The sequence below is a fragment of the Mesoplodon bidens genome (genome assembly GCF_964165515.1).
Source record: "Mesoplodon bidens genome assembly, chromosome: 2".
Lineage (NCBI taxonomy): Eukaryota > Metazoa > Chordata > Mammalia > Artiodactyla > Ziphiidae > Mesoplodon > Mesoplodon bidens.
The window spans coordinates 48,108,225-48,120,787 of record NC_138177.1 but is presented as its reverse complement, the minus strand read 5'-3'; the positions used below and the strand labels follow the sequence as shown (position 1 = coordinate 48,120,787).

The following is a 12,563-nucleotide window of genomic DNA, read 5'->3' as shown; positions in this document are numbered from 1 at the left end:
GGTTTAATTTAACAAGTAGCCAGGGGATTTCTGTGTGTAGCTAGTTTGTTTTTGTTTTTTGTTTTTTTTTTGCGGTACACGGGCCTCTCACTCCTGTGGCCCCTCCCGTTGCGGAGCACAGGCTCCAGATGCGCAGGCTCAGCGGTCATGGCCCACGGGCCCAGCCACTCCGCGGCATGTGGGATCTTCCCAGACTGGGGCACAAACCCTTGTCCCCTGCATCGGCAGGCAGACTCTCAACCACTGCGCCACCAGGGAAGCCCTGTGTGTAGCTAGTTTTGAAGTAAGCCTGTGGAACAGCCAAGAGGCTGCTGAGAGATAAGATCCCTGGACCCTGGGAAAGTGAGAATACTAAGTTCTGAGTGAATGGTGCCTGTAGGGGCTCAATGGGGAGGAGTCAGTGCAGGCTGGTAAGATCTGGGAAAGGTGTGGAGCTCAAGGAAGGTCCTTGAAGGCTGGGGGGAAGCTTGCAGAGGGAGGTGGGAAGGGCGTGTGTTCTATGAAGATTTCTCTCATTCCCAACTTTGTCCATTCTTACTTGGCTGTGACAACTGTTGCCTCTGCTGATGAGTCTTTCTTGAGTTCTTGGGAATTCCAGAAACCTCACAAAGAGGATTTAGAGGATGAAAGGTGTCTATTCACTAATTCCATACATTTTTTACTGGAAAGACAGATAAGGGGGCAAATGCTGACCAGATAAAATAAGGTAGATCCAACCCCTTACTCCCTCCCCTCCTGCTTTAAACTCAGAAATTGCTCTAACACATTTTACCAACTAGAGGTGTCTGATTTTCGAGTGTAAAACATCCCCTAGAAGTGTTAAGCTGCCTCAGCTCTTCCTTGGAGTGAAGTGACTAATTAGATTAGCATTCATCTGTTACCAAGAACAGTGGAAATGGGAGTCATACTGGGGGCAGGGAGAAGGACAGAAGAATTCTGAGCAGGGTCAGGAAGAGGCCCTTAAGTCAGCTGCCTCCTTGCTGTGCTTGAGTTAAGGTCACCACAAACAGTTGGGAAAGTTGTAAACATCAGTCTTCCCTGATTATGGGCTGGTCAAGTCTGGGCTCCCGGATCAGTGCACTGTCTTTCCAACCAGTTTCCCAAGGAGAAAGAAAGGTGCAGAAGGTGGTGAATTGCAGATAACGTGGTGGAGATATACTTATAAGCCTTCCATCTCCTTTTGCCCCATAAGATACAAGAGAAGTTTCTGTGTGCATCAGTGTGTAAGTATGTGATGAAGGCTGAACAGGCAGATGTGAGAGCTGTTGGACTCATGAGAGAGGGGCAGGGCTGGCTGAATTCAGTCTGGCTGTGCCCCTGGGGTCCCTCCACACCAGCTTTATGTCCCCTCCTCCCCTCTGCCTTCCTTCTCCCAGGCGGTAGAGAACTTCATCTATTCTTGTGCTGGCTGCTGTGTGGCCACGTACGTCTTGGGCATCTGTGACCGTCACAATGACAACATCATGCTGAAGACGACTGGCCACATGTTCCACATAGATTTTGGCCGTTTCCTGGGCCACGCCCAGATGTTCGGGAACATCAAGCGGTAAGTGGTCTCCTGAAGCCAGGATGTGCGTGTAGGCCAGGGAGGTCAGCGGAAATGGTTCGGAGCTGGAACACGAGCCCGTGATGGGAGGGCCCGCACTGCAGAGTGTGGTCCCTGGGCTGAGCAGCTTTGGAGAAGAGAAGACTGAGAAAGAGGTCAAGTCCTTTCAGGGCCTTGCAGAAGAGGGCAGGCACCAGCCATTGTCCCTCCCTGCTGAGGACTGAGCAAAGGGAAATGAGCCCAAACCACAGCAAAACGGGATACAACTAGATATCCAGGGAAAATATCACTAGCTCACAGGCAAGGAACCAATGAAGGATGTGTTTGGGGATTTTTTAAGATTAAGGGAGGAAAAGAAAAACGAAAATGTTAGAGGAGCCACATCTATCCATTTCACAGAGGTGTTGAGGGATGAGGAGAACCATCCCCTGACGCAGCCCACAAAATGGGCCTCCTCCTTCATGTTGACCTTCTACCTGTATGTTCCCCTTGGCCCAGGGACCGTGCCCCCTTTGTCTTCACCTCGGACATGGCGTATGTCATCAACGGGGGTGACAAGCCTTCCAGCCGCTTCCATGATTTTGTTGACCTTTGCTGCCAAGCCTACAACCTCATTCGCAAGCACACCCACCTCTTCCTCAACCTTCTGGGCCTGGTGAGGAGCTCCATCCCTTTCTGAACCCCTCCTTCTTATCATCTGGCACCATCTTTAAAACTCCCTTGTCTTGCTTCAAAGGATTTCTGGAGATCTACTTCTCTGAGCCCTAGGTAAAGGCAGGGCTCAGACCACCTGGGGACAATGGTGTCTGCAGGTATCTGACTTCCTGCTCCAGCCCCCCCAGTTCCTGTGGACTGCTAGCCACTGCCCACAGCATCTGCCTGCCACCCTCTAGAAGGGTTAGGGAGCCTAGCTGTAGAAAATCTTGCCTTATGGTAAGGAAGAAGCAAGAATTCCTGGTTGTTACAGGCACCCTCTCTTCTTCTTTGCTCTTCTAGATGTTGTCCTGTGGGATCCCTGAGCTCTCAGACCTGGAAGACCTCAAGTATGTGTATGATGCCCTGAGGCCTCAGGACACAGAGGCCAATGCAACTACCTACTTCACCAGGTAAAACTCTGCATACGAAACAGTGCTGCCCACTTTGGGTAGTTAATTTCCAGGCTGCCGGATTGGGAAGAGCAGGGCTAGGGAAACGGGAAAGGCTTAGCTCCGGTGGCAGAGCTTAGAGTTTGACAACATGGGTCAGTCGTCCCAACTTTGCCTTTGACTTGGGTAAATTATTTTACTTCTCTCAGACTCAGTCTCCCGTCTGCACTTGGGTGCTGACCTTTATATAGAGGTATTGCGATCCCCTACTTGCATTCTCACCATGTCTCGGTCAAGGATTTTGTCTATGGGGCAATGTATAGTAGGGATTTTGTACTAGTTTCTAGCTCTCTGGATCAGAACCTTTCCCCTTGTCAAAACATGGAATTCCATGGTTCTGTTTTCCCATATTTGACGTTCTTAGACACACTTTGTGTGAAAGCAGGGAAGTGTCTGTATACTAATGTCTACTGTTTTGTCCATTTTATTATGCACCCTTTTTGGAACTTAGCGAGCTAAATTTTCTCTGTTGGGTCTAATACAGTACCTTTCCTTTTGAACTAAAATCTCTGGATTGAGCTTTGTTTGGTGAGGTTCCATTGTACTGAACCTCGAAGCTCAGTTTGACAACAGTATTTAGACATTTACATGGTGAGCCCACGGTGGCGTCCCTAATTCCTTCCTACCTTGGTTTAACTGTCTTTGGCTCAGGTGGGCAGTGGGGGGAGATAAGACCCCCAGGTTCACAGAAATAAACTGTATGCTGATCATTCTGTGCAGTCATGCACTCTATGAGGATATCACACAGGGAAAATGATCTGATCTGAGCTGAGTATTAGTCTCAGGTGTCAGGGGATATTTCTCGAGATAGTTCTGCCAGGCAGTTGGGACTTGGGTGCGGGGTCACATCCTTTTCTTCCCATCCTCCTGCAGGTTGATTGAGTCCAGCCTCGGCAGTGTAGCCACAAAGCTCAATTTTTTCATTCATAACCTGGCTCAGATGAAGTTCACAGGCTCAGACGACCGGCTGACCCTTTCCTTTGCTCCCCGCACACACACTCTCAAGAGCTCTGGCCGCATCACTGATGTGTTTCTCTGCCGCCACGAGAAGATCTTCCACCCCAACAAAGGCTACGTAAGTGTTTTCTCCGATCTGACCCTCCCTTGCTCCCCACTGCCCCAGCTTGTTGGGGTTCTGACTGTTTCTTCCCTTCCACACTGTGGGCGCTGGAGTTGACTGAGCGCCCTGTGCTGGGAGCAGTCACACACCCCTTCCTTCTCCACTGCCCAAGTGGCCTGCCTACAATCAGGGAGCTGAGTTGGATGGCTGTTCCCTCTGAGTCAAGGGTCTTGTGAAACAAGGATTCTTGTTAATCTTTGCTTTCATTTTGCTGCATATGTATATTATCTTTGTCTCCATTAGAGACATTTTTATCCTCTTCCTCCTGGAAAGCATAACTCCTCCAACACACATTTGCGCACGTGCGCGCGCGCACATGCGCGCACGCGTGCGCACACACACACACACACACACACACTTCTGTCCCCTCACCTACCCCCTTCATTGGGTGTAGAGGGTTTGGCAGGGAGTATTCTCTAAGATTTGGATTTTGCAGATTTATGTGGTAAAGGTGATGCGAGAGAATGCTCACGAGGCCACTTACATCCAGAGGACATTTGAGGAGTTCCAGGAATTACACAATAAGCTGCGGCTGCTCTTCCCTTCTTCCCTCCTGCCCAGGTAGCTGTTGCCTTTACTCTCTGCACTGAGGGATACTGGGGAGGGAGAGCGGATGGGGGCTGGGCAGGACTGCAGGAGTGAGATACTGCCCTTTGGAGAAAAGACCTATGTCCTTGGCTTTCTCCTCCTGGCATTGAGTTTGATGACAAGTGCTCCCCCTGCTTGTCATGCTCTTCTGAGGCTCTCAAGAGGTCTTCCTCCAGCCTTGAAAATAAGCTTGGGTCCACCTGCCAGGAAAGCAACCTGGGTCTAAAGGCAGGGGATTGACTGAATCTGAAGATTTTTCCAAGTTTCTAATCTTCTAAAGAGTAAAAGTATGTTTCAAATAGATAAACAAAATGCAGTGTATATACAAAATGGAATATTATTCTACTGTACGATTCCACTTACATGAAGCACTTAGAGTAGTCAAATTCATAGAAACAGAAAGTAGAATGGTGGTTGCCAGGGAGAGGGAGCAAATGGGGAGTTGTTTAATGGGTATAGAGTTTCAGTTTTGCAAGATGAAAAGGGTTCTGGAGATGGATGGTGGTGATGGTTGCACAACAATGTAAGTGTACTTAATTCTGAACTGCACACTTAAAAATGGTTAAGACGGGAGACTTCCCTGGCGGTCTACTGGTTAAGACTTCCCCTTCCAATGCAGGGCCTGTGGGTTCGATCCCTGGTCAGGGAGCCAGGATCCCACATGGCTCGTGGCCAAAAACCAAAACAACCCCAAAAAACCATAAAACAGAAGTAATATTGTAACAAATTCAATAAAGACTTTAAAAATGGTCCATATCAAATATATATATATTTAAAAAATGGTTAAGATGGTAAATTTTATGTTATGTGTATTTCACAACAATTTAAAAAAGCGATTTTTCAAGTGAATTTTTACCTTGATGGGGAAAACTGGGGGCTCCAGAGCCACTGGGGCACTTCTGGGGAGCTGTAGGACTCTGCTCAACAGTTTGGTTTTCTCATCCGGTGTCCTAGGAACTGTCTGGTGTGAGATGCTGCGTGTGTGTCCTTGGCACAGACCTGGGGAGCTGGGGGAGGCATGGAGTCGGGGAAAGGTCCTTGGGAATGGAGGCTGGTGAGAAATGCAGATCGGGTGACTGAAAATGCAAGTGAAATGTGACTAAATCCTGTTGCCTCTTCATTATCTTTCTTCATCTTCCCCCTCCTGCGTCGCCACTGCCCACCTGCCACTGCCCACCTGCCGTCCAGCTTCCCTAGTCGCTTTGTGATTGGCCGCTCACGGGGAGAGGCGGTGGCGGAGCGGCGGAGGGAGGAGTTAAATGGCTACATCTGGCACTTGATCCACACAGCCCCTGAGGTGGCCGAGGTGGGTGGCTGCCTCTGTTCCTGGCTGTCCCTGGCGCTGGTGGGGGGTGGGGGATGCGGACGGAAGCGGGTGGCAATCGTGGAGGGGACTTGGCTTTTCTGGGTCTGGAAGAGGTGGGTGGGTCGTGGCTCCAGCCCCACGGGACTATGCACAGAAATGCAGTGAAACACAAACATGCAGCTGGGCACGTGGAGAGACACGTCCGTGTTACGTGCTTGTAGTGAGCAAGAGCCTGAGGAAATGGAAGGTTTTGAGCAGGTTGAGTGTGTGTATCCGCCTAGATTTTTCTTTAAACAAATGGTACTATAATGGGCATAAAGACAAATACAGTCATCCGGAGTCCCATCAGCCTAAAAAACCATCTAACCCCACTTACATGTTTCCTTCCTATTTATCCATATATAAATGTGACTTTTATAGTTTTATAGTGGTCATAGCTTAAATATAATGCTATATTCTGTTCTTTTTTCACTTAAGTGTTTATAGTAAGCATAACTTTAAATATGTGTACCAAATTAATACACCAACTTGCAATACCATAATCTCTTTAACCATTCGCTTCTTGAAAGATATTTAGATCATCCCCCTCCCCCCTTTTTTCACTATTAATGCTAGAGTGGGTATTTTCACACATTTTTGTTTTTGTTTTTGTTTTCCCTAATTGCTTAGTAAACATTCTCAAAAGTAGGATTCATGGTCTTTGTCCAAGGCTGGGTCAGGCATTAGTTCCCTGACCAGGGATTGAACCCTGGCCTGCCAGCAGTGAAACGCCAAGTCCTACCCACTGGACTGCCTGGGAATTCCAAGAACAGACTGCTTTTGACCTGATGTGACCTACTTTTATTTGATTTTTTTTTTTTTTTTTTTTTTTTTTTTTTTTTTTTGCGGTAGGCGGGCCTCTCACTGTTGTGGCCTCTCCCGTTGCGGAGCACAGGCTCCGGACGCACAGGCTCAGCGGCCATGGCTCACGGGCCCAGCCGCTCCGCGGCATGTGGGATCCTCCCAGACCGGGGCACGAACCCGTGTCCCCTGCATCGGCAGGCGGACTCTCAACCACTGCGCCACCAGGGAAGCCCTTTTTCTTTTTTTTAAACTTTTGTATTATGAGAACTTTCAAAACATATAGGAAAATAGAGAAACAGTATAATGAATGCCTATATATCCATCACTTAAACAGTTGTTATTTTGACATGTTTGAGTCATCTATTTTTTATGAAATATTTTAAAGTAAATCACAGACATCGTGACTTCTACCCCTAAGTACTTACTATGCATCTCTAAAAAACAAGGACATAATCTTACATAACCACACTGTCATTATATCACCCAGAATATAGTCCATGTTCAAAATGTCCCTGTCATCTCCAAAATTCTTTTAACAGTTGGTTTGTTTGAGCCATGACCCAAACAAGAACTGCATATTACATTTGGTTGTCACATTTCATAGGTCTCTTTTAATGTGGAACAGTCCTTTTCCTTTTTTCACTGGGCCATTGTCTTACTGAGGAATGACCCTGTTTTCTGATTCCATTCCAGTGTGATTTGGTGTACACCTTCTTCCACCCCCTGTCCCGGGATGAGAAGGCTGCGGGCACCAGCCTGGCTCCCAAGTCCTCAGGTACAGTGCCTTCTCTGTGACATTTCTGCCAACCTCTCTGAACCATTCCCAAAGGTCATTTTTCCTGCCCCTGCCTCTTCCCAGTTCTCTTTCCTTGACTTGTCTCTGTTCCTTTGCTTACTGGCTAGAGAATCTGGTTTCCCACTCAGGCTGTGGGTCCACAGCTCCTTGAGCAGACTCCCCAGGGACTGGATATCCTTACACACTGGAATTGGATAGACACCCCCAACCCAACTCTGAGTCATGTTCGTGGATGCCACTTGGCAGATCCCCGATGGGGGTATCAGGACTCTGATGTGGAGTTACTGGCAGGGGGTCAGAAGAAAACAGAAACGTCTGCCTGGCACCAGACAGGGACAGGGCTGGCCTCATGACCTTTCTTAGTTTCCTTTGTCCCTACAGATGGCACATGGGCCCGGCCGGTCGGGAAGGTTGGGGGAGAGGTGAAGCTGTCCATCTCCTACAAAAACAACAAACTCTTCATCATGGTGATGCATATTCGGGGCTTGGTAAGTGCATACACAGTCCTCATTTGGATCTTTATCTTTCTTCTGGTACTTTTCTGACTGATCAGACCTTTTCTGCCCCCGTCTCGTGAGAGTAACCACAAAGATTACTGAATGAATACCCAGTGGGCCTGCTACCATGCTAGGCCTGTGGTATGACCAAGCAATACTAGACACAGCTTCTTACTACCTGTGGTCTTTGGCAAGTAGCCCAATTACTCTTAGCCTCGTTAAAATGAGGATAATGTTAGTACCTATCTCATAGGGTTGTTATAGGGATTAAATGAGATAATGCATGTAGAGCACTTGACATAGTGCCTTGTATTATTATTATGGTGATTATTATAAGGGAGAGGCCCAAGGGGCTTATTTCCTGGTTATAGAGGTAAGGCAGCCATGTGACATCCTTCAAGCATAATCAAGGCAGAGTATAATCACTACATTTTTGGTATGATTCTAAGAACCTTGTGAGTGGAGGGGGAAGGGAACTCTTACTGAATACTGCAATATGCTGGCCTTTTGCAGGTTGGGGCATTAGTATGTAGCAGGAGGTACATGAACTTTGGAATCAGAGAGATCTGGGTTTCACTCTTACTGAATCATTCATTCATTTTATTCAACAACTCTTCATCAACTGCCTACTATGTGCCAGGCACTCATACATTAGCTCTGGATACAAGGGTAAACAAATAAAATCCCTGCCCTCAGGGAGCTTACATTCTAGTAGGAAGAGGCAGACAGACAAATAGTTAAGTTAAATATATGGCAAGTCAGATAGTGGTAAGTGCTCTGGCGAGAAATAAAGCAGAGAAAGAATACTGGGGTGGAATGAAGCTAGCAGCAATTTTGCAGAGTGACCAGGGAAACCCTCATTGATGAGGAGGTATTTGGGCAAAGGTGGAAGGAGGTGAGGGAGGGAGCCATGCACAGACATCTGAGGGAGGATTGCTCCAGGCAGACGGAGAAGTTAAACCCAAAAGCCCTAGTCAGGAGCCTGCTTGGGGCATGTCAGGAACCACAGGAGGAGGCCAGTGTGGCTGAAGCCCCTGCGGCAGAGGGGAGAATAGCAGATGGTGAGGTTGGAGAGGGCAGACCAGAGCCTTGGTCCCACAGTCAGGAGTGTGGCTTCTCCGTGAGTGAGATGGGAGCCCTTGGAGGGTTTTGCGCAGAGGCGTGACAAGATCTGACTTAAGTTTTAAAAGGATCAGGCTGAGTGAATCACTAATTGGCTGACCTTGAACAAGCAACTTAGTCTCTCTGACTCATTTCTCTACCTCTTAGGGGTTACTTGGATCAAAATAGACAAAAGATATTGGGCAGAGATATCTGGGGACATGATGGTTCATTCAGAACAGACCAAGTTATGGCATGCCCTGAGCATTCGTATACAAAGTATAGACTGGATATCATAGGCAATCTGATTGATGTTTTAGGAGGACACCTAACGTTACCATGGTAGGTGTTTCTAGCAGAATGCAATGAGCTGGGAAACATAAATTATTGTGCATTGCAAGAAGCTAGGGTCTGGATCAGGGAGGGATCACAGGAATGGTGATAGAGAGACAGATAGAAAAACCTTCATCTTTTTTTTTTGGTTTTCATACCCTTTGTAGCAACTGCTCCAGGATGGGAATGATCCCGACCCCTATGTCAAGATTTACCTCCTTCCTGACCCTCAGAAAACCACTAAGAAGAAAACCAAAGTGGCCCGGAAAACCTGCAACCCCACCTACAATGAGATGGTACGTGGAGAAGGTGCTGGGTGGGGCTGGGGTTGGCCGACTGTGCCAGTTTGTTAATAAAGTCGTATTGGGACGTGGCCATTACTATTCATTTAAGTCTTGTCTGTGGCTGCTTTCATGTTGTAGCAGCTGGGTTGAGTCATCCTGACATAGATCAGAATGTATGGCCTATAAAGCCTAAAATACTTCCTGTTTGGCCCTTTATGTAAAAAAGTTTGCTGACACTTAGGGTAGGGACTCCACAGCTGGGGCATGGTCTGTGGGGAGGAAGAGCCTGCTGGTCCTTTGCTGATAATGAGCTGTGGCCCCAATGACAAGCCTTCATTTGCTTGAACTCTGAGCTAAGAGCAGGGGTCTTTATTTTTTTAAAATTATTTATTTATTTATTTGGCTGTGCCAGGTCTTAGTTGCAGTTGCAGCATGCATGTGGGATCTAGTTCCCTGACCAGGGGTCGAACCTGGGCCCCCTGCATTGGGAGTGTGGAGTCTTATCCACTGCGCCACCAGGGAAGTCCCCCCAAGAGCAGGGTTCTTTAAAGCTTCCCTTGGGTTGCTTTATGCTTTCTCTGGTCCCTCGGGCTCTGTCTGGTTGGGGAGGTAAAGTGGTCTCAGCCAGATCAGATCACACCACCACAGACTTAAGCATCTCCCCCTTCCATGTTCCCTGTCTCACTACTTCCCTTTCTTCCCAATTTTGCATTTGCAGCTGGTATATGATGGAATCCCCAAGGGAGACCTGCAGCAGCGGGAGCTACAGCTGAGTGTGCTGAGTGAGCAAGGATTCTGGGAGAACGTTCTGCTGGGGGAGGTGCACATCCGCCTGCGAGAGCTGGACCTGGCCCAGGAGAAGACCGGCTGGTTCGCACTGGGATCTCGAAGTCATGAGACTTTATGAGCCCAGCGGAGCCGTGGCCCAGGACCCCAGGCTCATGGCAGAAACGGGGGAGAGGACTCTCCCTGTTTGACTTGTCCCTTCCTTGTGTAGGGGCAGGGCCCTTGGTGGGGCTTCCCTCTGTCCCGGCGGATCGGGCCTTCGTGGTAGGAGGCAAGGAGAGTAAAGATGCTCTCTGCTATCCGCTCCTCTGCAGACTGCATTTGGGTTGGTTGTGATGAGCAGCCCCTTGGAGGCTGTGAGGGTGCAGCAAAGTTTTAAGTTTACCTTGTGTCAAGGGAGCAATGCCTGGTTTGAGGTGTGTGGGGTGGGCTGTAGAAGTAGCATTTGAGGGGAGGGTGGGTGGATATTTTTATTTTTATTTTTAAAAAATGAAATAGTAACATTGTCCTAACTGGACAGGAAGCCTTGTGAGAAGGGACTCACATGTGCCTCAGAAGGCAAAAGAGGAATTGGACTTTTTGTATGATTGAGGTTCTTATTGGACTTTTCCCTAGGATTTTGTTTGTTTGTTGTTTTTGCATTTCTATCTATAGGAATTATTTGGGGAGGGGCCCAGTGGGCCCTCAGTTAGTGCCCTCCGTCTCTGAGGCAGGTCGGGAGGGACAAGGAGGGCTGCGTGTGCTGGACTGAGGCCTGCGCCACTGGGCCTTTCTGATTTTGCCTCCAAAGGAGAGCGATGTGATACCTACGTGTGTAAGGAAGGGCCTTCCGTATGGAGGTCTGCAGAGGACCTGTGTTCAGGGACCTGGGCTCTTTTGGGGGGAGTTTTTCCTCTCGTCTTCCCCTATTTTGCTAGGACTTGCCCTGAATACTGTCTTCTACCCCTCCATTCAGCTCTTCTAGGGGTCATCTGGTCCCTATGAATACGCCTGGGTGCTCCCCCATAGGTCTCTCCCTTCATTTTTCTCTGGTGGGATAAACTGCTGCCTTGGCCCTTAGGTTTGGTTTCACCCCAGGGTGTCTTGGCCCTAGGAATGGGCCTCTAGGCTGCAGGTGCCAGCGTGGCTGGCTGTTGGGTGGTTTCTGGGAAGCTTTCCTCGTCACCCACCACTCCTTTTGTTTTGCTGCTTTTCTCCCAAACTCCATTTCTGTCACAGTTTTTTAATAAGAATTTCTCTCATTCTATGGGGCCATAAACCTATTTTGTCTGGAGCCAAAGGGATGCCCCAGCTGAAGAAAAGGGGTGCGGGTGGGGGATCCCATCAAAACTGTTGTTTTTTCCAGTGATTTTCTTTGGTTCTGAGGAGGCTGGATTGAGATGAGCTGGAAGGGAGAGACTGGGTCTCTGATCTCTTAATACTCTTCATTCCCTACCAAATGGATTTGAAATTCACTCGTGCGCTTTACTCCGAAAGGTTGTCTTCCTTGAAAAAAGGAGAGACTTTGAATTTGATATTAACTTTCTAAATTGGCTGGTTGTGCCCAGTGATTGGGGAATGGAGTTAAGTGGGGATACGATGTGGACTGTCCCTCCCCAGCTCCAAGGATCAGAAATTCCCCCTTTCGCTGACTCATTCCATAACTGGAGAAAGAAGCTCCATTCATTGAAGCCACAGAGCAGCAAGGAAGTTTAAACTTTTAAATTAAAACTGTCAAGGATAAAGCTGGCTGCTGTGGGCAGGGGTTAGGGGAGTGGAGAACAGAGGTGGAACTTCTCTAGATGAATGGACCAGAGATGTGTTACTGGCTTTTTGCCTGTAGCTCATTTTACTTTGACTCCTATGCCCCTGTTAAAGAGGTCTGTGTACTGTACCCACTTCCCGGACATCCTTTATCTCCTACTTTCTCTGGAATTGTATTTTCTAATAAATGATGTTTAGAAAAACAAAACTGTCATTTTCAAGATTTGTTGATGTTTAAATGTTTAGATTAAAACATCTGACATACAAGATGAAGATAATAATGATAGTAGTGTTGTCTCTACAAATGGTAACTTTTATATGCACTGGTGTGGTGCACCTGGCATTTCACACGCGTCAGCTAAATCTTTCCTTAAAACAACTTGATCAGGTGAGTATTATCATCCCTGGTTTACAGATGAAGAAACTGCAGCCCAGAGAGATTAAGTAATTTGCTTAAGGACATAGCCAGTCGGCC

The 12,563-nt window shown here is 47.9% G+C and overlaps 1 protein-coding gene across 1 annotated transcript in view; it reads left to right on the top strand.

Annotated features, from left to right (window-relative positions):
• Window positions 1-12,285, top strand: part of PIK3C2B (phosphatidylinositol-4-phosphate 3-kinase catalytic subunit type 2 beta) — a 62,153-nt gene extending 49,868 nt beyond the window's left edge. Inside the window, exons 24-33 of the mRNA XM_081216338.1 lie at window positions 1,377-1,546; window positions 2,045-2,201; window positions 2,543-2,652; window positions 3,565-3,766; window positions 4,248-4,372; window positions 5,588-5,705; window positions 7,242-7,323; window positions 7,726-7,832; window positions 9,443-9,571; window positions 10,278-12,285. Coding sequence (XP_081072464.1) covers window positions 1,377-1,546; window positions 2,045-2,201; window positions 2,543-2,652; window positions 3,565-3,766; window positions 4,248-4,372; window positions 5,588-5,705; window positions 7,242-7,323; window positions 7,726-7,832; window positions 9,443-9,571; window positions 10,278-10,466 — 1,389 coding nt within the window. The 3' untranslated portion in view covers window positions 10,467-12,285. The remainder of the gene's footprint in view (window positions 1-1,376; window positions 1,547-2,044; window positions 2,202-2,542; window positions 2,653-3,564; window positions 3,767-4,247; window positions 4,373-5,587; window positions 5,706-7,241; window positions 7,324-7,725; window positions 7,833-9,442; window positions 9,572-10,277) is intronic.
• The last annotated feature ends 278 nt before the right edge of the window (window positions 12,286-12,563 follow it).